This window comes from Meleagris gallopavo, chromosome 1 (assembly GCF_000146605.3).
Source record: "Meleagris gallopavo isolate NT-WF06-2002-E0010 breed Aviagen turkey brand Nicholas breeding stock chromosome 1, Turkey_5.1, whole genome shotgun sequence".
NCBI classification, from domain to species: Eukaryota; Metazoa; Chordata; class Aves; order Galliformes; family Phasianidae; genus Meleagris; species Meleagris gallopavo.
In genome coordinates, this window is record NC_015011.2 from 35,961,093 (window position 1) to 35,987,846 (window position 26,754).

Sequence of the window (26,754 nt, forward strand, 5' to 3'; positions counted from 1 at the left end):
CAGCCCCCGCGGGGCCGGATAAAAGGCGGCGCGGCGAACGAGGAGCAGAGCGTGGCGCTGCCCCGCCCGGCCGGTCCCATGCAGCCCGCCATGATGATGTTCTCCAGCAAGTACTGGGCGCGGAGGGGCTTCTCGCTGGACTCGGCCCTGCCGGAGGAGCGTCCCGGCGGCCTCACCGTAAGTGCCGGGGCTGGGACAGAAGCGGCGGGGGGATCCGGAGGTAGGGCAGCGAGCTGCCGGCCCGCGGGTTTAACTTTGCGGCTGCAGGTATCGCTGGCGGCTGCTGAGAGTCCAACGGGTGGTGCTTCCCAGCGCTGCCGCGAGGGTGTCCTCAAACAACAGCGAAAGTTTCGCTAGGAAAGCATGCACGGAGGGTAAACCGCGCTGCTGCAGCGCTCTCAGAGCACGGGAGCCCAGCACAGCTGTTCCCGAGCGCCAAGGCTGTGTCCGAGCGCTTACAGACCTCGCAGCGTGACTCTTCAAACGTGCTTGATGACAGCAAGCGGCGGTCGGAACGGTGCTCGTGGGGTGCAGCGCGGCAGCCGGACCGCTAAACGGCTCCGAGTAGGCTTACGCTGTTAGAAACGGGTGCTGATGGTCTCATCCGCTCTGAATGGGGTGAATGTTTCGGGTTTTCAAAACTCAGAGCCCATAAAATTGTATGTCAAATCTGCAGCGTTGTGGAGGCTTTGAGAATTTGAGTAGAACCCACGGGATGTGCTTGCTTGTACCAGTTGTGAACTGGCCTTACAGGAAAATGTGTAATATCTTTGTTTGTGTGTGCTTTATTTCTGTCAGAAATGTTGAATTAAATGGGATCCGTCTGTTTTACGGTTTTTGTTTGAGTTACTTTCTTTGAGTTATCCTGTAGTTCACTCCTTTGCTCCTGAGTACTTGCACTTGCTCCAGACAACTCATTTTCATTAGGATGGTTGATCTGATTACCATTAAAACACTTTATAATTAAATAATAGGCATGGCTGATAAGATTTGAGCTCTTGCATTATCATAGCCTCTTCAGTTGGGCTCGTAATGATTGGCTAATCTGGTTTTCTTACACTCAAGAGAGGCTTTCAGTCATCACTTCAGATAATGCTCGTTTTGAAGTAGTGCTGAACCTTGGGCAGTCATGGAGGGTGCCAGGTGCTCTTGTTTCCCTGAGGAATCAGTGGTACTGAAGTGCTCAGGATGACTGTGATCCTCTGTGTTTAGCTTCCTGGAAACACCTTACAGTGAAGAAGCATGCATGCATCTGCGCACTTCATATAGATGAAAACTTCTCAGCCAGATCCCAGATATTGTTGAAGTTAAAGCCAAAATGACCTTCCACTAGACTGTCTGTCCCCAAGCAAACCCCTCAGCAAGAAGAACCATATAAGCTCAACTGCTAAAAAGTAAATGTACTTGTGTGTCTTCACTCCACAAGCAGAATTACTTTTTCCAAATGGTTTAAGTATGATCTGATAAATGGTAAGAGACCACAGAGACCTTTGAGTATGTGCTGAAACTAGCCTGGGTAGTTTAACCTGTGCTGTTTTAAGTTGTTGATTTTGGTAAGAAGATGCATTTCAACTAGCCCTTCTTTTAATTCAGTGCATTCTTGTACTTTTAATGTATGTATGTATTCTGAGTCATTTACACACACATATATATATATATATATATATATATGTCCGGTGGGAGCTGAATATCCAGTGGTCTCACACAGCAGAGGGAGGTATTTCAAACTGGACTGGGTTCAGGTAGAAAAGCAAACCAGTTTGACATGTGCCATGCGGCTGTGTTGAGATGGTGTGATGCAAATACCTTATCTCTGTCAGCAATATTTATTTCTAAGAAAACTATCTTAACTAATCCAATTTGGAAAAGGAATCAGACTAAACTTTACTGATTTCTTTTTACTGGGACAAAAAGCTCCTTATGAAACGTAATGTTTTTTGGAAAGCACAGGGAGTCTTTAGTTGCCCATTGCCTTAGACAGAGCCACAAACATCATGCAGGTAGGACAACCCACCTTGGCAGCTCTAAGAAAACATGAATTGATACTTGGCTTTAATCAAGTGTTGAGACCTGTTCAAAAATTCCACCCATTCTTTGTTTTTTTCTACAGTTTACCAAAGTACTCTTAGTAGTTGTGGAATTGTTGTATATATCTCTTAGTTTCTAAGTTCGTGTGTTTTAGTGTCCATATTACAGGTGATACTGGTGTTTAAAATGTGGTGAGCATCTCACTGAGGACAGCATTTCTCAGAGTCACAACCTGGTTGGAGAATGCAGGCTGGTTTTTGAAAATCATGGTCAGTATTATCAGAACTGTCTACAGAGCTTATAAAGCCCAACTTGCTGTTCTGTTGCATCTCAACAGAATTTAAGTTAACTTATTTTTTGGAAACTACTGGATGAGGTTTGGTTTGAAGCAAAGTTTTCACCTTCTTGATTAAGAGAAGATCGTAGATATTTCTCAGGAGAAATGACATTACGCAGCAACATTAACTGTACTACAACAGATAGCATAAAATTTATATTTTAAATTTAATGAGCATAGTTGACCAATAATCGCCAGCAATGGAAGAAGGCTCAGCAATGATGGCTCAGGAGTATGTGCCTGTGGAGCTCAATGAATAAGGCTGAATGTGACTGACCACAGCGTCTGCAAAAAGCTAATCTTATCATGGTGGGTACCAGGGAGTGGCCTTTGCTTTAGATACATGGCTGCCATCAGTTACACAGATTAACTGCTGATGTAGATGTCTCTCCAGAGTTCCTTACAGTGTGAATGACTCCTTGAGTTAAATCTGACCAGTATGGTGGAAGTGAATACATGAATCAGCCCAGTATGGGTATGAAAACTACATCACTAATAGGATAACTGCAGGGAGATCAGTGGCCTTAATCCAGGTATTCATTTCTGGTGACGGGGTACGCCCAGCATAGTGACAGTGAGCACAAGATCAGAGAATCATAGAGTTGTTTGAGTTGGAAAGAACCTTTAATGACCATCTGGTACAACTCTCCTGCAGTGAACAGAGACACCTAGAGCTAGAACAGCTTGCTCAGACACTGGTCCAGCCTGACCTTGAATGTCTTCAGGGATGGGGTATCCGCCACCTCCCTGGGCAACCTATTTGACTGCCTCACTGCCCTTACTGTTAAAACAAACAAACAAACAAAACAAACAAACAAAAACCCCTTTTTTCTTACATCCAGTCTGAATCTCTCTGTTTGAAACCATTTTCCCTTGTCCTGTCACAACAGACCTTGCTAAAGAGTCTGTCCCCTTCATTCTTATAGCCCCCCTGTTAGGTTTTGAAAGGCCGCTCTCGGATCTCCTGGAACCTTCTCTTCTCCAGGCTGAGCAGCCCCAGCTCTCTCAGCCTGTCCTTACAGGGAGGTGTTCCATCCCTTAGACCATTTTTGTGGCCCTCCTCTGGGCATACTCCAGCAGGTCCATGTCTCTCATTTACTGAGGACTCCAGATCTGGACACAGTATTCCAGGTGAGATCTCACCAGTGCAGAGTCAAGGGGGCAGGATCACCTCCCTCAACCTGCTGGCCATGCTGCTTTTGATGCAGCCGAGGATAAGGTTGACTTTCTGGGCTGCAGGGGCACGTTACAGGCTCATGTTCAACTTCTTATCCACCAGTATCTCCAAGTCCTCTTTGTCAGGGCTGTGCTCCATCCTTTCATCCCCCAGCTTGTACTGATAGCAGGGGTTGCTGTGACCCATGTGCAGGACCTTGCACTTGAATGTGCTGAACATCGTGAGGTTCTCCTGGGCCCATAGCTGGAGCCTGTCTAGGTCTCTTTGAATGGCATCCTGTTCTTCGGGCATGTCAAAAGTACCACACAGCTTGGTGTTGTCGGCAAACTTGCTGATAGCGCACTCGATACCACTGTCAATGTCATTGATGAAGGTGTTAAGGAGCCTTGGTCCCAGTACTGACTCCTAAGGAACACGACTTGTCACTGATCTCCATCCCCACATGGAGATCACCACTCACCGAGTGTGATCTCACAACTAGTAATAGACAGACCAGTAATGCAAATAACACTGATGTTGTGATTGAACTGTTTACTGAGATCGCAGCTTTTTGCTAAGTATCACTTACATTTGTAGTCTGTTTTCAGTGTGTTAAGTATCACTCTGCTAAATCTGAATTCCTGTGTAACATCACACATTGTCTATTAAGTACGTTTCGTACGAAGCATTGTGCACCCCATGTGTGGAATGTCTAAAAGCAGTTGGTCAGAGACTATTGGACTTTTGACAATAGATAATACCGAAGTACAGACCAGTAAAAATCATCTTGGACTGACTTACAGATAGAATAGCATCACTGCAATTAGTGGCTTTGTGGTAATTCAGACCATCGTCTCTGTTTGCTTTCTTTATTACTCTTGATAGCGTGGCCCTAAAAAATCAATATATTTGTATCCTATGTATATCTGTATATCCTATGTATATCCTATATATATCTGTGATTCTGGTTTCAGGTAAATTAACTTTTAAATGAAGTCTGGATAGATTCAATTCAGCTATTTTCTAATGAAAATTTCTCTTGATGTAATATGTCTTACTTTTGGGAAGTACCCTTTTGCAACTGAATCGATGCTGTTCTTTATCCATTTGTAGATAAACAGATCAAGCTCTGGGAAAAATGAGGAGAAAAAAGGCAGTAAGGGAAATGGGAAAGGCGAGTCAGTTTCTGAAGGTGGAAAGACAGCTGTGGTGTTTTCCTTGAAGAATGAAGTTGGCGGACTGGTGAAAGCTCTCCGGCTCTTTCAGGTAAAGCTTACATATCATTGTGCTGATCAGATGAGAAAGAATACTGAGGTCAGGCTCTTTGTTGGTATAAATTAATGCACCATGGAGTGCAGTTACTTTTAGTGAATCTGCAGAGTGTAACTTCAGGCTTTATGGGTCGTTCAACAAAGCATTTAAGACTCTCAGAGAATTTTCTGGAACGAAGTTTAACTGTGATGGTGATATTTGCACTATTCACTTTAGATTTCCAAAGTGTGATTCTCAGCATCATAAATTAGGTTTGAAATTCTCTGTGCAGACCACGATGAAAGGAAGCAGTTTCAGAGAGCAGTTCAGAGTCTGAATTATATGCTCAGAGTCAGATGGCGATGACAACCTTGTTGCAGAACAATGTTTGGTCATAAATTTAAGTGCACCTTTAAGTGCTTGCAGGGTCAAAGCTTTCTGTCTAACTGGAACTTAAATTGTGAAGCATTGGTTTCCAGATAGATCCTCATGCAATTGGTGGTTCTCAATCTGACTGCTGGTACTCTATGTAGTCTGCTTACCTTATTAATACGTTGAAGAGGACTCGAAGGCATCCCTAAGGACAATTCAGGCAAAGTACCATGATGAAAGTCTTAGGCTGCTCAGTCTGTGCAGTGAAGAAAATGTTAAGAGGTGATTTGGAATGTACCTATTTGGAAGCTAAACCATCAGAGGGGTATAACTGTGGGAGCAGAGGGTGTTACTGAGCCATTTAGGAGGAGTTGGCTCTGGGAACAGATTCCCAAGGCTGATGCAGATATTTAGACTGTGCAGATGTTGAAAGTGAGCTGAGCTCTAGGAGGGAGATTACCTGAAACCAGGTTGCACAACAGAAGCAGGAAAGGGCTAAGTGAGCCAATAGGAACTGCAGGAAGAGAGACACGTTTTCAACGCATCTTCTCTCTAAAGTGTTAAGTGCAGCTCTGGCTTAAATTATTCAGTGGGTTCAGACCTGAAATCCTGAATATACATGTCAACTTTACCTTGAGAACAACTTACTTACAATTCATTTGGCTTTCTAAAATGTATTTGGAAGATGTTGCAGAGAGATCAACTGCATTCACATAGTTGCTGAGCAATTTGAGCATGGGAAGGGTGGGATTATGTTGTCTTCTAAACCTAGGGTAAATCAAAGTCACTTTCTCTACTTTAGAAGAGAATGTCTGAAACCATCATTCCCTTTGTCAGTTGAGAAGGAGTACTGTGGCCTAGTTTACTCAGGAAGAGATCATCAGAATGATTCTGCTTGGCTTTTGTAATCAAAAAACCAAGATTCAGAGCCCTCAGCAAATGGAGCCTTTTCCTTCTGCGGATTTGTTGCATGAATGTGTTAATTAAGGAGATGCAGTGTGTACATACTTCATGGAGTATGCCAGTGAAATAGTTGACTACTATGTGGATTCACAGTGTGGAAAATAAGAATCTGCTGGTTGCCTGTACCAGAGGGGACCTTCATTTGAAACTTGAAAAAGCTTTCCTGAGGAATGTACCATAAATATTTCAATCCTAACTGATATGTCTCTATTTAACCCATTGTTTCTTCTTTCTGCAGGAGAAACATGTGAGTATGGTTCATATTGAATCACGAAAATCAAAGAGAAGGAACTCAGAGGTAGAAATTTTTGTGGACTGTGACTGCAGTAAGAAGGAATTTAATGAACTAATCCAGTTGCTCAAGTTTCAAACTAATATTGTGTCTCTGAATCCACCAGAAAACATCTGGACTGATGAGGAAGGCAAGGCTATTTCTGTATCGCTGTTTTATAGACTCACAAATGTTTTGCACAGTTATAGCCATAATCTTATATTCAGTATATTTAACTCACATTCTATCTTCTGCAGATCTTGATTGTGTCCCTTGGTTTCCTCGGAAGATATCTGAATTAGACAAATGTTCACAAAGAGTATTGATGTATGGATCTGAGCTGGACGCAGATCACCCTGTAAGTGTAACATACAATTGTATTGTAGATAATTTTGTTTGCCAGTTAAATAAAAATCCTGTTGACTGCTTGTTTTGAGTGCTTTTCTGAGCATGGTCAGTATTTAGTTCTGTTCACTGTTTTCAGTGAATTAATTATCTTTTCTGTAGCTGGACATGAAAGAAGGAAGTCTTCTATAAAACTTTCTCTTGAACAACTTTGTCCTTTTTTTTTTTTTTTTGTCTGTTTTCATTTATTTACTTTTTATTTATCTGGTTGTTAGAAGTTTTCAGAGAAAGAGAAGAGTTTAGATCAGTGTGACCGTAGGTTCTGTCACAAGTGGCTCTTAAATAAGAATAGATATAAACTTATTGTCAGAGAAAAAAGAATTGTGGAAAAAGACTTCCTGGCCACTCAGGAGATAATTGCAAATTAAAACAGCAGCACATTCCTGTTTCTGTGTGCAGAAAGGAATGCAACAGATGGGAAGGTGTCTCACATTGTTTCCTGACTTCAGTGACAGGAGTCAAGCTTGCATTTCACATAAGTGATACCTGTAGTGGTGCCAAATGCTCAGTGTAAAAGACAAAAAAAGACAAAAAAAATAGTTTTTTTTTTATTCCATTTGGCTCAAGTCCATGCATGCTTAACATCTAATTCTTTACATAGCAGATGATTGCAAGCATTTGTGTTAAGGGATTTTCACTTGTTTCAAGTCGAGGTTTCCACCTTTGGACCCCTTGGTTGAGCAATACTAATGGCAACTTACTGTATTATTCCTACTCTGAAAGCTGGTATTATAGGAAGCTTCCAGTTGAAAGAGAGGAATGAACTGAAGTACTTGAATATGAGCTTTTCCTGCACTGTGGACCTGCAGTTGGGAAGCATGTTCCTGGGTGCTGATTTCTGCCACATACTACTTAATGACAAGCTAGGATTTACCTACTATTTTTCTCAGAATGGAAAAATCTGTTGATTACCTTCAACCATTAACAGTAATTTGGTTCAAACAGAGGCCTTAATGGCAACTCATTCTAGCCTTGAGTTGATGATTGTGATGAGCCATTTGATACTGTTTTATGTTCTGAGCTGGTGCCTTCATTAAATAGTTGAGTGCTCTACTGAAAATCTGCCTTCAGTTTTACAGACAATGAAAAAAGACATTTGCATTATATGAATATATATTTTACACTTGAGGGAACTATTATGAACATAATTTACACACCATTTGTTAGCGTATGCAGCACGCTAGATATTAGAGATGGGGGAGAAAACTATAAAATCTGTGATTGGCCTTTCAAATGCCAGTTCTGGTGCCTGCTCTGTTCCTTCATAGTAATGTATTGATGCCAGACCAAAGAGAATGACTCCATTATGCAATCAGTATAGCACTAGTTTAGGTTCTAACCCATTCCATATTGGCTAATGGTTTCAGTCTTGATTTCACTGCACGTGCTGGACATTTGAGTCACCTATGCTGTCATCCATTCCATTTTGTCTGTTGTGTGTTACAGCTGAGTAACAATGCTAGTGTAAAGGGTATTAGGCAGACAGACATACTCTCCAAAGTGTCACAAGTTTTTGCCTGTCAAAAAGCTTCTCTATATGAGCAGTGTTGATTATAGCATCATTCTTGACTCTTCTGTAGCATTTCACAGGAGGGTGCTATGCCCTGTTGAAAGTAGGCCACAGAAATGCAGGATTAGGGAGGGAGTTGTTTGAGTGCATGAAGTTCATGACAGTTACGCACAGCAAGTTGATAATCAAATGAATGGCATTTAAAAAAAAAAAACAAAAACAATCATATACTCATAGAATGGCTTGGGTTGGAAGGGACTCCAAGGACTGTCAAGTTCTAACTCCTCTGCCACAGATAATAGATAAGGCTGCTCAGGTCCCCATCCAGCCTGGCCTTACGCAGCTCTAGGGGTATCCATCTCTCCATGCCTCTCTGGGCAACCTGTTCCAGCACCTCACTATTCTCTCAGTGAAAAAGTTCCCCCTGCCGTCTAATCTAAATCACCCTTCTTTTAGTTTAAAATGATTTCCCCTTTCCTATTGCTATCTATCCATGTAAAAAGTTGATTTTCCTCATGTTTATAAGCTCTCTTTAAATACTGGAAAGCTGCAATGAAGTCTCCTCCCAGCCTTCTCTTTTCCTAGGCTGAACAAGCCCAGTTTCTTCAGCCTGTCTTCATAGGAGAGATGGAGGATACCATTGGCCTTCTGGGCTGCAAGTGCACACTGCTGGCTCACGTTAAATTTTTCATCAGTCAGAACCGCTAAGTCCTTCTGAGCAGGGCTACTCCCAAGGAGTTCTCCCAGACTGTATACACTAGATTGCTCAGTACCCGAAGGGTATTGTGTAAGGCATTTGCTGTCCTGTGTGATAGTGGAGGCTTGAATTCTCTCTACAGTCCTCTGACATTTTCCCTTTCTCAGCCCTAGCAGCACAGCTTTGGTTATGGGGCCATAAAATATCTTTTGAATTTTCTCATGCAAACTTATAAACATTTCAAATCAAAATACATTGTGTTCTCATTCCCTTTCTGATCTGTATATGTGAATAGTAAGGAAAAAATGTGTCTTACTTTTCAGCTGTGACTAGGTGATGGGAGCAGCCCATTTAAATCATGGCACTTGAGGAAATTTAAATGCACTTTCTGAGCTACTAGTTGTGGCACTTAGATAACTATTTTTTTCCATCTTCAAGAGGTTACAAGTCCTGCTTTGAAAGTAGGCAGCTCTTTTGTAGTCTAAAACCTAAATTGTCTAAATTTTTTGTAGATATAGAAGAGAATGTTTTGATTTTGAATAGCTTGAAGGGCTGTTACTTACTCTAGTCTGTATGTGTAATCCAGCTCTTTTGCACTTAATATGCAAAAAGTAAGAACCTGCTGTAGCCTAATATGTAGGGAGTTTGATCTGCAGCTCAAATTGGAGCAATGTGTGTATTTGCTTTTGGAGGCTGTTGGCTCAGTCTCTAATGTGTTGGTTAAGATGGCAACTGCTGAAGTAGCATCTTCAAAATGAGTTACTTGTGAACTCTCGGCACCTTCTGTCTTCTAGTGATGACAGATGTATTAAGAAAAGGTCAGTTATTCTGCTTTATGCCTACCTTTCGATCTCCATACAGATTAAGGAAAACCTGCATGAGATGAAATGACAGGAAAACAGTTTTGCTTTTTCAATGCCTTGGAAAAATGACTACCTATGCACAAACCTATTTTAAAAACACCCCTGTGGGACTTTGGTGGGGGAAAAAGGCAAAAGATATTTTTCTCTTACAATCCATAAGACGGTGTTGATCAAAATACAGTATAATTTGGTACTGGATAAACACTTCTATGATTTATAATTCTCACAGCTAATTTTCTGTCTTTGTTTTAAATTACTTTCTTCTTCCTTGCTTAAGGGATTTAAAGACAATGTCTATCGACAGAGAAGAAAATACTTTGTGGATGTTGCCATGAGCTATAAATAGTAAGTACTGGTATAACTCTTCCCTGGGCTGCTGACTAGTTAGAATTCATGCTCTACTTAATTCTGTAGCAGGAAGTTTTGCAGTAGACAAAGTCATCCTTTAAACTACCACTGGTGCAGCCTATGCAGACCTGATGCTTGAAATCCTGTTACATTTTCAGAACAGATACAGACAAGGAAGGAAAGCATTTGAAATGCAAGCACTACCTTTTCAGCATTTTATTAATAGCAGATTAAACTTAAGGAACTGTTATTAGTGAAAAAACTGATGTACTGCTAAATTGTATGTAGCTAGTGTCCCTATGTGGTTCCTCTATGCCAAATCATTATTGGCTATTTGAACCAAAGAAAGTTGTGCTTCTTGTGAGGAGGATGTTAGACATACCTGGAATACCACCCAAACAAAAGTGGAGCACTATGCTTCACACAAGGGCCATGTTTGTCGTAACAGTTTGATTACTACCATTGCAACAGGATGAATTCTCAAAATTAGTCACAATTAAGACTAAAAATGAAAATGAATGACATCTCTATGTCATAAGATGAGAGTCAGGTCCTGAGGATCTCCTTTGGATTTCCTCCAAATCTGGGAAAGCTGTAACTTAACGGTTAACTTACAGTTAGCTGTAGCTAACTGAACAAGGCAATAATAGGAAATGATTCTGTACTTTTCATGCACTTAGTATGCTGGATGCTGCAAAATGCCTTTTATGAATGTTGCTACCACAGCTATAAACTTCTCAGAATTCACTGAGTGGATTTCCCTGTAGTTTATGGAACTGGTGTCTATGTGTAAGTATGCTGTTTGTGGTTCCGCCTTCTGATCTTTTTCCTTGCCAAGTCAGTATTTTCAATTTGCTGCCATGTCTGGAAGTTTCTGTGCTACCTAAAAATACCTACCTGCAATTTTCTTCTCAAGTAAGGATTCACCTAATTCTAATTAGGCTCTGTTTTGTTTGCCCTCGCTCTCAGCGGAAGGAGCATACTAATTTCATGTTCCTTTCCATTTTCAGAGTTTTGCTTTTCTTTTTCTCCTTTGAGATTTCAAAGTATATTGTTTAAAGAATGCAGAGCATAACAGTTATTTTCTCCCTTCATGAAAGGCATATCCTATCAGGAAGCAATTCAGAAAAGCATTTTAGAAGTTTTTTTGGTTCTGCTTTCTTTGTTCTTACTGTAAAGTTAATTCATGAGCTGTAGAAGTCTGGAAGTTGGGACAGGAAAACTAAGTCTACTTTGTGACCAGATAATCCTAATTATCTTTTTCCTTTAGTTTTGTTCCGTTCCTGTTGTTGTGCTGTTACCAGTACAGTAAATGTCCAAGCACCTGTGTTTGGTTTTCCTTTCTTCACCCCATGGTGGCATTTGTTTCTCTGGGTGCTCATGGCACTCATACAGCACACTGAGCTTCTGCATGCTGGGACAGGGTGGTGGGGGGAGAAGATTCCCAAGCTCTGTGTTTTGATCCCTTTGTCACTGTAAGTCCTAAGCTTAGCCAGTTTTCAGATTAAAGTCGAGGCGAGGTTTTTGTGTGTTTACAGCTGATTGATTTTATTTCCCATGATTTTAAGTCTCATGCTTGCTGCAGAGTTAGTTATTCTTCCCTAACATTTGTTGCAGTGTGAAATGTCAAGCAGATACCTGTGGATGAGGGCATACTGCGTGCTTCTAGATCTCTCTTGGTAAACTAGGACAGTTCTCCACTTATTAGTAAGGAAAATGGCAGTGCCCTGCATCTCACAGCTGCTAAGCTGTTGGCAATATCTTTCTCTTTTCTCCCCCTCTAAGCTGTCTACATGCTGGAAAGGGCCTGCTGGCTCACTTAGCAGTGGTTGATGTTCTGCTAGAAGGATTTTTTTCCTCTGAAACTGGCAAGAAACATCTTTTCTGAAAAATCTTGCACATTCCCAGAAAAAGAGATAAAATGAAGGAAAATGCTTTTTCTTCTTTAGATTTTGAAGACTCAGTAGCCATTTCTGCAGATTACAAAAATAAAAAAATTTGAAACAGAGGTTATTTGGGGGGCATATCAGAAATACTCCCTCATCCCAGTGATATTTTCAAATGTTGTAAGAGATTTCACACTCTTCGTGGTAGCAGCAGGAACAGGAAAATGAGATTCTTTGAATGTTTTTAACCAAAAAATGGCTTAGAGGCCACTGATCTGCACAGTTACCAAAAATGTGGCAAAAACTCATTCATACTCCTCATATATGCCAACATGACTTTTTTCACCCCTCGGACATGCCATATCCATGGAGCTGTACAGTCGGTCTCTCTCTGGACACGTCTGCTCTTAGAGACAGCCCGGGGAGGAGAAAATGAGGAGGACCCTGTGCTGCTACAGCTGAACTATTTCTGCTACCCATGCTGGTGCATTCAGAATTAGTTTAGGTGTCTTGACACTACATTGCAGTTTCATTGTACCTTCTTTTGTGGTCTGAAGACTACTTGTTATTTATACAAAAACAATAGGTATGCCAGGAAATGTTGGGAGAGTTTCATGATAGTGTAAAATACAATTTTGGTATAAGGACTTATCTTAGAGGCAAATTTAGAGCATTGTCTCTAACCTCTCAGTATTTCTTCCTCATTGAAAGCTGAGGTTGATGCATTTCTAATTTTCATCCTCCAGTGTTTAAAAAAACCCACAAACTTAGTTCTTTAAAGAAAAGAAGAGATCTGGCCACAAAAAACTGGCTCAAGGAAATGGCTCTGTCAAAAATTGTTGAGTTGAAAATCCCTGACTGACGTTTCCTTTATGAGTTGCTGTTCTGAAGCAGTTAGATGTCCTTCTTTGATAGAACATAAAGAGGCCTCAGCTGGGGACAGAGAGAAAAACGCTAAGACCTAGAGGAGCAGATCCTTGCTGGTGCTAGGTGTTAAAGTGAAAGATGTGCTAATAGAGCACATCAATGAAGATCAACTCTGTGAAATAAGTGGACCAAAAAATAAATACTCCTCCTTCCTTCACATAGCTTATATCCTAAAGATAGTGAAAATGTGTTAAACTTGCTAATTAGCCCTTTGAGACTGATTAGAGATTGCAAAAGTGTTGAGAAAATTAAATCTGGAAGAAAAATGCAGGGCTTATGGAGGGAATTCATAATGTGAGTTGATAGCTCATGACTGTGGCAAAATGGAAAGACCATTTTAATAAGGGGAAATAAAAATTCAGGTTAGGTTAGCCTTTAATGTCCTTGCAAAGCCAGTTTGCTTGTGGCTGACTAGGCTGTCCTTTGGTGTGATTTGTTGGGTGATGAAAGCAAGGTGGGTCATGCTTGTAAGAAGGTGAGAAAAGTGAAGGAATGGCGCAGTCCTCCCTTGAGTCTGGCTACCTCCATCCCGTCAATAAAGAAAGCACTCTTAATAAAGAAAGAAGTATCACCGTCATCTTCAAATAAGATCAGTGCTCCTAGGCATAAATTCTAATAAGGAATTAATGTTCAGTGAACCTTATTTCAGTGCTAATGAATTAATTGAAACAATTACTATATTATAAACCTCCTACTGAAGAGTGAACAAGCTTCAGGACCCTTTTTTTCTTTATACTTCTCTAGAAATACGCTAAATAGAATCTTGATTTTTTTTTCCCACTGGTACTCAGATTTCTTCAGCTTTGCTGGGTCAGTGCTGACCTGTAATGGCAGTATCCATAGTAGATGTTGCATCTAGGGAAAAGGGATGAGGCTCCTGCACAGCTCTGGCAGCCCCAGGTGGGTGGAGTAACAGTCTATTTGTACCTGGTGTATATGATACAATTTATAGTAGCTCTGTTATCCTTCCCATGAGCTGGCAGCAGCTTAAGATTGATAGACTGTGCAGGTGAAGACAGATCTGGATCTGAAGGATTGACTCCCACAGCATAACAGACGTGGACCCAGTGCAGGTTCTGCTGGTGAGCAATGCTTCGCCACATGCATTGCAATTCTTGTCGTGTCTGCAAAAGTGTGGCTGAAGGGGAACTAGCAAATTTAATGTACTGGATGTTCAGAGCATTTTTGACAAGTGTGAGTGTCTCATACAAAGTATCCTTTGACTGACAGATACTGCTATGGATCAGAATACTTTGACATAGTGAAAGGTGAGGGGATTAAATAGTAAGTTTTCAATAAAGATAAGGGGACAATCACAAACAAATGTAGGGCAGAGGCTCTTCTCTTTGTGCATGGAGAGACTGCTTAACAGCAATCACATGTGACAAGAGGGCTCGTTCCTTGTTACCTGGCATGGTGAAGACAGGATTATAAACCAGTTGAGAGCCAGGAGGGAAACTCAACTGCTTTAGCAAATACACAGCACTGCAGTTCTGCTGCAGCGGGATTATGCTTTGCGTGCACTGTGGCTGGGCTGTGGGAGGTAGGGATATGGAATTCCTCTATCTAATCTGTACTCATCAGCAGACGGAGAGAAGAGAAGGATACCTGAGGAGATGGCAGATTTTGTAGTTGCTTGTAGTAGATTGTGAACGTTAAATCCAGAGAAAGATTATAAAGTTTCTAGAGGGAAGCCATAATGATAGATGAAGATTATGTCATGGGAAATTTCTTAAAGCTAAATGCAAGGCAGTGCAAATTGGAAGGAGCCCCTCACACTCTGTGCTGTCATTCAGTTTTGAATTAGCTGTAACCACTCGAGGCAAATCTTGGATGTCAGAGACAGATCAGCAAGCTCCCTGGGAGCCTCCTGCTCTGCAATTTCTCTGCATCTATGTAAGGTGGAGGAGGCAGAGAAATTGTGCAGAAGAAAAATACTGAGAGATGTATTTAAAGTCTTAGTTTCACTTATTCTGGGTTGTTGGCTCCGAGGTGGGCTTCCTCATCATGTAGTCCTGAATGAATGTGGGGTTCCAAACACAAATGCACAATGGTCTAAATAATAAATGTATGTATTTTGTTGTTTCTGCGTGTTTCTAAACATCTAGATAATTGCCTGATCTTCATTTTTAAAATGAGAGTCTGTGAATATTATGTGTTACAGGGAACAGATAGAGCAATCAACTGAGTAAAATCAACTGATGATTTTACTGAATGTACAAGTTAAACTGAATTTGGAGCTTCAGCTAACCATTATAAAAACAACAGTGGTAGAAAGCAGAGCTATTACTTTGGTATACAGATGCATCAGATAAGAAATCCGTCTTTCTGTTATGTTATGGAAATTAGACTGCTTATTAAGAAATACAATTCTTATGAAATAAATGTAATATGTACAATTAGGAAAAAATTCTAAAGAAAAAGCATCTAGTTATCACTTTAAAATAATTTGTTTTTTAACAGGCTCTATGTAGTTACAGTTATTTAAGTAGCACAGAAATTCTGCCAGCCAGAGTCAATATACAATCTGACTATATTCAAATATACTCTCTATCCCTATTTTTTTTTTCCCCTAACAGTGGTCAACCCATTCCCAGAGTGGAGTACACAGCTGAAGAAATTAAAACATGGGGGGTGGTGTTCAGGGAACTCAGTAAACTCTATCCCACCCATGCTTGTCGTGAATATTTAAAGAACTTTCCTCTGCTGACTAAGTACTGTGGATATAGAGAGGATAATGTGCCTCAGCTGGAAGATGTCTCTATTTTTCTTAAAGGTAAGATTCATGTTTGATTTATCAGTAGGCACTGCTTCTTGAAACGCTCCTTTCTGTTAGAATGTAATGCAAAGCATGTTGAATAGAAAGGCTCCCAGTACTATCAGCCAACTGTGGTTTATACCTTTCATGGAAGAGGATATGAAGCTGAGATGAGTTAAATAAATAATCACATGCTGCATTGGTGTTGTCCTACACAGGGAGAAAAGTCCTTCTATATGGTGAAAAAGAGCTGAGTTAGCTCTGCTGTCCTGATAACGGAGGGTGGGTGTCCTGGTAACCACAGTGTGTGTTCCCACCGTATCTAGGCATTTAAGGAAAAAAGAAAATATGAGGCTCTCCAGGCTGCTTAAAACCTCATGAAGCTCACACTGATGTATGGAGAAAATTCAGTGGGGTTCTGTGGATGATCTACAACTTTTGTGGTATTTTTTAAATGATCAGGATATTACATATTTAAGTTTTAAAATACTCTGCTTTCTCATCTGTGATGGAAGTGTATCCCATGTGGAAGGAGAAGCGACAGACGAGAAGAACCTGTTGGTTTTTAACTCCAGAACTGCCAAAGCATTCAATTAAGATTTTCTCTTCTCCCAGGGCTTCCTTCAGACACACATACTTATGCCTTAATCTTCTTCCTCAGGTGCTCAGGAATTAAAATACTGTAGAGACATGTGTTTAGAAAATAATGTTATGGGCTGTTAAGTGTTATGTAGAGGAAAAAGAAGAAAACGGCTAAGGGTGTTCACTGAAGCGTGTAAAGTAGATTTTTAACTAAAAGACATACAAAACCGATAATGAGAGGCTTATTTTCCCCAGTCCCTGCTTCATCCTTAGCTCTTGTTTGTCAATAATTGCATTTACTGATAAGTGACTCATTGATCTTTCAATTTTGATGTGTCCTAGGATTCTCATAGACTGCACTATGATCCCTAAGGAATTAGGCTCTTTTTCTTTAACTAGAAACTCAAAAATTAGCATATTTTTCACTAATATGTTTTTAGACTGAAGAGAACACAGTAATATCTGTTGAAGAAATCCTTGGAACAATCTCTTGTAAACACTTGCAAAGAATTAAGAATGAGTCTGGGAGAGAAATGTCCTTTTCAAAGTTACTCAATCTGAGATAATTCTCCACTGGGACTAATCTGTCAACTGAACATTTTGTTAAACATTTAAATGAGGACTTCAGATTTGAAATTCAGTATTTTACTGTCACAAAGCAGTATTTATCTGTAAAAATAAGGGCAGGTTTGGTTTAATCCTATTTTGTTCTGTTTGTTTTCAATACACTTTGCAGAAGTCATCCTCTGTTTTGGATAACTTCCTCCTGCTTTGCTGCCAGATGTAAAAATCAGATGCTTTGTGATTTGAGAACATCCCTTATGGCACTTTACCCTCCTTTCTATACAAAGTTATTTAAACAAACTTTGAAGTACCTCGAGGTGTTTTCATTAAAAAATATGCTAGCAATGCAAAACAATTCTTGCACTTAATAGATGAAGATTATGTATGGTGACCTTCAGCCAAGACTTTCCATGCCATGTTTCTGGTAATTAACTACAGACTGTTACTTGTCCTTAGAAACTGATATAGTAATTTATAGTATGGTGTTTTATTATCTCCTTCACTTCAGAAAGGTCTGGCTTCACAGTGAGACCGGTTGCTGGATATCTTTCTCCCCGAGACTTTTTAGCTGGCTTAGCATACAGAGTTTTTCACTGTACTCAGTATGTACGACACGGCTCGGATCCTCTCTACACCCCAGAACCGTAAGTTGCTTCATTTGCTTTAGTGGTGAAAAAAATGTGCTTGTAGGATTCTTAAAAGACCCAAGTGAACTAGGCAAGGTTGAAAAGAGGAACTGTGTCACAAATGTAGTTAACCTGTCAGTGATAAAACCCTTCATGCTGAAGAATCTGAACTTGATTAGGAGTTTTCTCATGGACTTTTTACAAAGGTCTTAAATAGCTGTGTTATTTATATAGTGGATCAAAAAAGCTGCCTGTATTATTTTGCAGTGGAAGATAGAGCTTTCAAATATGTATTTTGAAAAAGTGACTACAGTTTGACTTCTTCTGTTGGAAAACTAAAGGAAGAAGCTTGAAGGGGAAGCCCTGAATCTCTTGAAAAAATTTGCTTTTGGAATTACAATTTGGTTGTCTTGTATCTCCATTTATCTTTTTGGGGCCAGACTCCGCAGCTGAACTTTGTATTTTCCCCATGAAACAGCCAAAGCAAATCACGAGGCGCAGTTCTCTCACCCAGAGAGGGTGTTATGTATGAAGTTTGTTACAGAGAACATATTAGGAAGAGGAGGAACGTCAATTATGACTCTCATGGAACAACATTGCAGCTTTTTTGAAACAGAATATTGTGTGTTTAGATGAAATATTTTAGCTGTTGATTTCCTGATGAAAAAAATTTGGAAGGAAAAAAAGATTAAAGTGATTTCAATTGTTGTGTTATACATGTTGTGCTCTGTGCAGTACTAACATGGCAGCTAGCACGAAGGCAGTTTCACCAAAAGCATCCGCTAATCTTGTGAACCACCGGAATGGTATTTATGTAGTGAATCACTTACCAGAAAGCTAGCATGAAATTGCAGCATTGATTATTCAGCTTATACTACTTTCTGTAAAATTTGGCAAAAATAAAGGCTTCGTATGTACGCATTCAGCTTCAGTCGTGTAAACATTTGGACCCATGCCTAACTTTGATTTCCTGAATTGAGTGCTGAAACCATGGAATAGTATTCTTTTGATATAAAAGGATTAATGGAACTGCATATTAAGCTGCATCTAAAAATGCTCTAACATTATTCTGGACAGAGTCAGCAGGTGGTGCTGTACCACGCATATCCACTCATCTTTTCAGTATGTGAGCAGAGTATCTGCTGAGGTACCGTGAGGCTAGTTTTGTGTGCATGTTTGTATTGGGTAAGAGGTGCTGGTCTCTGAACTAATGCACTCACTTCTGTAATCTCTGTAATTAGGACTTTAATTTTTGCAAGTTTTAGGGTAATTGCTGCGATGTAAAACCCAGTAAAGAGTGGCTTGTATGTATGGTGCTGGACCTTCTCTGGTCTGTCTGAGAACATCTGTAGATATTTAAAAAAAAAAAAGACATTACACTTAGGAAATACTAGGCATTGCACCAAATATTTTCTTTAGTGTTTGCAACACCTGCCAATACTCAGATTTTTATTAACCTAATATAAAATTAGGAGTGTGTTTTCATCTATTGATAGGGGATTTAGGTATGTAACCCTAAGTGGAGCATCATCCAGGAAGCAATCAAGTGTGTCTGTATTCTTGCTAATGTTCTCAGATTCATTGATTTGCATATTTGTGACCTGTATAATTTTCAGGATACTGCCTACTTTCAGAATTATTCTGTGTATCATACTAAAACCTTAGTAATTACAACTACTTTCTGTAACCTTTCCGGTTGTGGCATCTGGAAAATCACTGTCTGGAAATACTTGTTAAAATAGAATTAATATTTTTGTTCCCTGTTTGGGCTGAGCTTAAAAATTCAGGTTTTGGTCTTGACAGCTCTAAATATGACTAATAGAGGAAGGAAGTTGTCACGCCCTAATTATGTTGCTTTCTTTCTGCAGACCTGCTTGTTCTGAAAGTATTTAAAATGTGCACTGACTGGGAGGAATTCCTTAGGAAAATTTTGAAAATCCATTTCAAATAGTGTGTGATTTCTTTTCATAAAATGGAGCACATAGTAATTGTTATTGGAAATGTGGAGTGAAATTCTGGCTTTGTTGAAATCAATGGCAAAACTAAACTGACTTGAGGACGGACAGCTCTTCATCTTCTGCTGCAGCTGCAATGCCCTGAGATGTACTAGTTGATATAGGGGACCATAATGAGGTTTGCTGCAGGTCCATGACTTGGTGAATGTTGCATTTCAATGATATAAACCTGATAAAAAGACTCCTTTTGACTTCAGTGGGCTTTCCATCAGATTTAACACCCAAGCTATAGCGCTAGATACAAATTAGAGAGTTCATTTGGTTTGATCTGTATCACTACTATATGCATTTTAAAACATTTCTTCCTGAGTTTCATTATGTTCCTACTACATTCACAGAGTTATATAGATTTCCTCGGCTCTGCTAATTTACTTCAAGAAAAATCTTTTGCTGTGAAAAGTGCATTACAAAAATCTTATTTTCTCTGAGCAATGTGTGGGAATAAATTAAAGGAACTTAATTATTTTCAGAAAAAAACAAAAGAATCAAGCCTTGGTAGTTAAGCAAAGAATTATGTTGTTTAGGCTATCTATAAAGGACCAGACTGGCAGGGAAATCTAACAGACTCCAATGACAATCTCAAATGCTGGTTCATGGTTCTTCCTGGAAGGTGTGGGGTTTTCTGGTGTTTTTCTGTTATTGTTTTGTTTTTTGTTTTTTCCCCATGCTCTTTGGTTTCAAGCTTCCTTTTCACAGAATCACAGAATTGTAGGGGTTGGAGGGGACCTCTAGAGATCATCATTATTCTTTTTTATAACTACTCAGTTAAAACAATAGTTTTAATGGAAAAATCTACAAGCTAAAGGCAGAAGAGAAGTATTTTCTGCCTCTGCATTCTCCTCCTCTTACCAGGAGAAAGACAAGTTTATAGGGCCAGGCTAGCCTTTGTCTGTTCTCATTTTTGTGTGAGGGGGGAAGTGGCATAAAGAGCCTATGCCCCAGTGTAGAACTAGGAAAAACACGTCTTTGCTCTCTTGTTTCTGGGAGCTGCAACTTCTGCACAGGAAAATAGAGATGCAAACACTCACATAAGTACCACAGGCATTGCAGAATCCTTCCTGGAGCCAAGAACTTGAAGCCAGTCCCGCTTATTTTTCTTTGTTCTCCTTATTTGAACTACTAGTGTGAAGTTACCTTAAATAGATCTGGTGAAGTGTTCAGCAATCTGTGTTGATTTCTTCAGTGTGGATGGGAAGTGGAGTTACAAGCTCTGGACTTCCAGGGAATGTGTTTGTGGTCCCTTTCTGCACTGAAGGTAATGGCTAGAGAAATCAGACTCCTCCAGTGAATTGTTTGGCACTGGTAATTCTCTCAGTGTATCCATCATACAACAAACTCCATTTTTCTGCAGTTCTTTGTGTTATTAATGAGCTAAACCTTGCAGGAGATGACAAGAAATTGTTGTGACTGGAACTAAATTAATAAAAATGGGTCATTAGCCCTTGATTATCCACTCAAGTGATGCAAACCATCTCCTGAACAAAGAGATACCATGCAGAGCAAGACAATTTTTCAAGTCTGAACTCTAATTAGGAAAGGAATACTATCTAAGCTACAGGTCTTGTGGTAGGAAACTTTGATCATCTTTCACATCTCAGAGCACCACCAAGCGAAAGGGTATGGAGGCAAGAAAAGAAAAGCCTTCTTGTCAGCTATTTTTGAAGAAAAACAGAAAAAGCAGGAATCTCCTGTATTCTAGAAGGACATGCTGTGATGTAGAAAAAAGGGAGAAAAGATCTTACTTTCAGAAAGAAAGACAAACTTTGCCAGAGACTGAGGGAGGAAAAAAAAAAAAAGCAAACAATTTTCTTTAGCTAAGTAAGTAAGTCTGATACTGTTCCTTGCCAGCTGTACATATCATACATGTTTCTTGGCTGTTGAATATAAAGATAAGAACACAGTAAAGGTAAGCATATGATCGTAGAAGATCCTGAGTTGGAGGGCACCGATAGCGATCATCGAAAGCAACTCCTGGCTGCACACAGGATCACCCAAAAATCAAATCCTATGTTAGTAGTGTTGTCCAAATGCTTTCTGCACTTTGTTGGCTTCGTGCTGTGACCGCTGCCCTGGGCTACCTGTTCCAGGGCCTGACCACCCTCTAGTGAAGATCATTTTCCTCATCCCCAGCCTGACCCTCTCCCGACAAAGCTCCATGCTGTTCCCTCTGTTCCCTTCTGCTCCCCTCAAGAGGAGCTGTAGGCCACCACAAGTCTTCCCCTCAGCCTCCTCTTTTTCAGGCAGTGCACTCAGTCAGTATTACTGCAACTGAATCTCTAGTCAGTGTCTATGGAACATGTGCTCATGTGTCATGAGCATCTACTTACGTTCCCTGCATCTTTTGGAAATACTTAAGCCTGGATAAGAAGAGAAATGAGATTTGGTAATTATTCTGGATGATCGAATGAATTACTCAAATGTGAACTTAGTTCCAACTTGTCACGCACAACTTCAGAGCTGTATGCATCTCACCAAAAAGTGTGAATGTAACATGAGCAAATGTTGGTAAGCAACATGTGAGTGAGACCATCTGAGCTGAGAAGATGGCCTACAATACCCGAACTGCATTTCTGATAGGCTGTTGCTGAGGCAAATTAGGAATTCCAGAAGTGCTATGGTAATGCTCATTTGCACACATTCAGAAGATAGTGTCTATCTAGGCACAGTTGGCACAGACTTTATGGTAAGGAATAGTGAATAAGAATGGGAAACTCTAAATTATATATATCATTGTTTTTATGATATATCTGAAGTGTCAGGTTCTGTGTCTTTTAGAACAAAAATAGTTTATAAAAGACAAAGTGGATGATTTTGGATAGAAAGCAGATAACTTGATGTTTTCTCTCTGCCTTTAAAACATTTGTTTACAGCTTAAAAGAAAAAAACAAGAGAAATGTCTTTGAAGAGACGAAAGCAAAGGAAATGTCAGATCTGATTTTTAAAGTGAACTTTACTATCAAGTCCATTATTTTCTGTGAACAAATGCACCAAAACTTTCAGAATTGTTTGAGAGCTTTTGTAGATGATGCATGTGCACTTTTGTTTGTTTGGTTAGCAGTTTTTTGTAGACTTCTATTTGCACTTTGTTGTGACTAATACTGCACTTACAGGTGTAGACAGTAGTTCTTTTTGAAACAAGACAGGTTATCTGCTTTTTTCTAAAACCTGCCTGGTGAGAACTGGACTTCATAATAAAAGTAACCACTGATTACAATAGGAAGTCAGGGCAAATGTGAAGTTAGATGCACCAGATACCTTTGTAATTACAGTGCTGAATTTCTACAGGTAAGCTGCAAAATGTTTGGTTGTGGAGCTGTTCTGGGATGTGGAAGGGGGAATGGAGAAGAGGGAGAGTTTGTGTTGGATTTTGAACTTGATTCGTGTGGATAGAATTGTTGTAAGCTATACTTGTAAGACAAGCAATTTGCTCTTCATGGGACTAAGCCTGGAAGACAACAGTGATTGTGCCTTCCCAGTTAGCCTGTAAATGATGGGGAAATCATGGAAAAAGTGGTGTTAATCCATTTAATAGAAATAAACCGATGTCTTTCTGTAGAAATGTGTGCAGGGAAGAACCGTAATGTAAAAAACATGTTTTGTGGTAAGACATTTTGAGTAGAGGTGTGACCCATATTAAATGGTTTATGTTAAATTGATTATGGAATTACTATGGCATTTATTCCTGTAATGGCTCTCTTCTCATTTCCATTCCTCTAGGGATACATGCCATGAACTTTTGGGACATGTGCCTCTACTTGCTGATCCTAAGTTTGCCCAGTTTTCACAAGAGATAGGACTCGCTTCATTGGGAGCATCTGATGAAGATGTTCAGAAATTAGCCACCGTGAGTTAAATTGTTCTGTAGCATGCTCTCTCTTATCTGTCATCCTTTTTGGTTGATGAAGTGACATGCATTGTTTTACCAGAGCTGGTTCAAATTATGAATGACTGTGCTGTGGCAATCACAGAGCTTTGGGTCTTTTTCCATTGTTTTTGTTAGAAGCAAAGCTAAACACAGTAATCTTTGGGTAATCAGTTTTATTATTTATCCAGTTTCTAGGGTTCACTGAAATGGATTTTGTTTGCTTTAAGGTACTGAAAACAGGAAAGTAAGGTAATTTTGGGGGAAAAAAAAAAATAGAAGAAGAAAATATTTTGGTTCATGCTCTCAGTTCTGCTTTGTTAGTTCCTCCACAGGTGGCCACTTTGGCTCTTAGCATTGCTGTTCCTGCATTCACTTATCAGTCTTGCAGATGCTCACTGCATTGTAGTGTGTGATGGATTTTAAAATGATTTTACATCCTTACTACTTCTCCTGTTGGAGAATATGTAGTTACTAAGCCAAGATTAAGCAGCAGTAGATCTAGACTGTGGTCAACTGCCTCAGCCAGTCGCTGTGAGCTGAATTTTGTATTTCATCAATTTAACCGGACACTATTAAAAGCAGATTCAATAAAAGCTGTATTAAACTATCATCGCTTTGATACACTGGCTTAGCAGTGTCTTAGAGTCTGCTGAAAAAGGAGTTTGTACCTGTTTTTTTCTTTTTTTCTCCTGTAGCCTTCCAGAAGAGGCCAGCAAATTTATATAATCAGACAGCTCCACTCTCTGCTTAGACAGGCTTGATGTTTTGCTCCTGGCCTCTTCCTCTCATACACTTCAGGATATGTTCTTTGCTTCTGTAATGACTACCTGCTGAGAAGAAACTGTTGTTTGTAGGGAGGACTCAAGAAAGTTGTGTCTATTTGCAAATTTGCTAGGAATGGACTTGGTAGGAAGCAGAGCTACCTTGTCAAGACCTGCAGCCACAAGAAGAACTAGCTAACTGGCTATTTCTGTGGGTATTCTGAGGAAAATGGTATGTCCAAGTCTTTCACCCCATAATAACCTTAGATGACACGGGCATGGGCCTGTTGCAGTGTACAAGTTTGAGACTAATCTGTTTGGGAGAGATGTTAATATAAAATGACCTCTGCATATTATATAAATGCTTTTACTTTTCCCCCTCACAGAAATTCAGTTATGACTGACTGTGTCATCTGAACAATGAACTGCTCCCAAATCACAAAGCCAAAAATAAAAGAAGACAGTTGAATCACTTTTCCTTATCATACTGAGAATTTGATATCTGAGTCAAAGTTGATTTCTCCTCCCATGCTGGAAATAGCTCTTTCAGGTGGAAGAGACATTTAGAAAAGAGCCTTATGGTAACCCAGGTGTTGTTATTTTTTTGTGGATGCACATTGAAGAGCTATTCTCCCCTGAGGCAGATGCTTGACAAACACAGAGATGTAACTTGCCCTAAAATTTGCAATGTAAACAAAGTCAGTTTGAGAGCAAGTAGAAAGAACATCTCTCAGTGGAGAGGGTGAGGAGGCCAAGAAATGCATTCAGTTAGGCACCAAATGTCACTTGATGTGCTATTAACTGACTTTTGCAATATTCTGTTCCATTTCCAACCTAGATTAAAAAAAAAGAACAAACAAACCCCAACACAGAATCAACGAAAACCAGATGCAGCAAGCTGAAAAATGCCAGCCAAGAGTCTTAATGCAGAAAAGCAATGCAGGTTCCAGCTAGGCAACTTCAAAGTAAATACAGAAACAAATGAATGGAGAGAGAGCATGCATATTAATGAGCTTGAAGCAATATGCCCAAAGCAAGCTTGCCATTATCATGACCTGTTTCAAAAGATAGTGACATTAACAGCTGAGCCCTTACAGGGAAGGCAGTGGCTCTGGAAGAGAAGAAAATGCCTCTTAGGAATTCAGACTAGAAAGGGAAGAATTATTACAGGTGATTTCCTAATCTTCCGCTCCATTCTGCTCTCAAAAGCCACTGTGTATCTGCCTTGATAGATCTGCTCTTTGTGTATGATCAGTCTTGAGCTACAAAGGAAATGTGTGGGTGGCTTTGTCTCTGTAGATCTGACACGGTTCGTGGAGAGCAAGCAGGAGCCTTGTCCCTGGGCAGGCCAGGATAATTTGGTAAATGGCAGTTAGTCACCTCTGTGCAGTGCCTCTGAGGGCAGGGATTAAATGGGAGAGCATTGCAGAGGTGCTGGTCAGCTGGAGGGAGGACACCTGCGGGGGAAGAGGGCTGAAAATACAGGGATTTGAGAGTACCCCATCCTCTTGCTTAAGTCTGTTGGTCAGATTGGAGCAAGAGGAGTGGAATGGCTGCTGCTCCTTTTCAAACTTAAGCTCTCTTGCCTTGAAAAATGGAGAAGTGAAAGATCTTAAAGATTGCATTTGCAGTAGTTTTTGAGAGATGCTGTTCCATTTACAGTGTTTTAGGGGAGTAAAAAAAAAAAAGAGTGATCGAGAGGCAGATTACTAAAACAAAAAGCAAAATATTTCCACAATCCGCTTTTTTTCACTTGTCCTGTGGTACAATGCAGTTACTAGCTGAGGAAATGTAGTATTGATTGTGTATGTCTGGGTGCTAATTACAATCATCATAACTAATGTCTTGTGCTACTCTGTGTGACGTTCTAAAAAATGGTTTTGAGTTGATTTTTCAAGTGTGCCTGGTCTTTCTGTTTATTTTAGTACTGTGTGAAAACAGTCTGTCTTTTCTACTTAGCTCTCAAACTGTAAGCTGAAGGAGGGACTTGACATGAGGTGTTTCAATTAATTTATATAATATATAATTTACAACACATTTAACAGCACATAACATAAGGTTTTGTCAGAAAAATTGTACAAAAAATATACCTCAGTTTATATTCTGATATAACCTTGTAATTTGTGGACTTGGGAGCTGGAGAGCAGCTGTCTTTGTGAAGTTGCAAGTTGGTAAGCGGGATTCTTTCTTTCTTATTGATGGCAGAAATGATTCCTACTCCTGTTGGGTTCTTTCAGCACAGCTCAAGCTGCCTTTTGCAAGGCAGTAAGGAGAGGATATGTATGTAAAATTCAATCACCACCTGTCAATTTGCTCCACTCAGAAAAGAATTGGTTAGCACGGTGTCTGTGGTTTGTATGAACTTTATCACCAAATCTTTCCATCCAAGAATTTGACAATTAGGGACTAATTAGTCCCAGCAGGTTTTTTTCAAAAAAATTTCTTGCTGGAAGGTGCAGTTAAACCTTCAGTTCTGCAGAACTGAAAAAAGATTGGCACCTTTTCATTTTTCTTGACAATGTTTTTCCTGGTATTTTAATAGCATGGGGCTATTGTTTTGTTTTATGCA

General features: G+C 39.9%; 1 protein-coding gene across 1 annotated transcript in view; it reads left to right on the forward strand.

Annotated features, from left to right (window-relative positions):
- The first annotated feature begins 6 nt into the window (after positions 1-6).
- Positions 7-26,754, forward strand: part of TPH2 (tryptophan hydroxylase 2) — a 59,661-nt gene continuing 32,913 nt past the window's right edge. The window contains exons 1-8 of the mRNA XM_010708192.2: positions 7-177; positions 4,635-4,787; positions 6,346-6,529; positions 6,636-6,736; positions 10,131-10,198; positions 15,594-15,790; positions 17,427-17,562; positions 23,277-23,403. Of these exons, the coding sequence (XP_010706494.1) occupies positions 79-177; positions 4,635-4,787; positions 6,346-6,529; positions 6,636-6,736; positions 10,131-10,198; positions 15,594-15,790; positions 17,427-17,562; positions 23,277-23,403 (1,065 nt within the window). The 5' untranslated portion in view covers positions 7-78. The remainder of the gene's footprint in view (positions 178-4,634; positions 4,788-6,345; positions 6,530-6,635; positions 6,737-10,130; positions 10,199-15,593; positions 15,791-17,426; positions 17,563-23,276; positions 23,404-26,754) is intronic.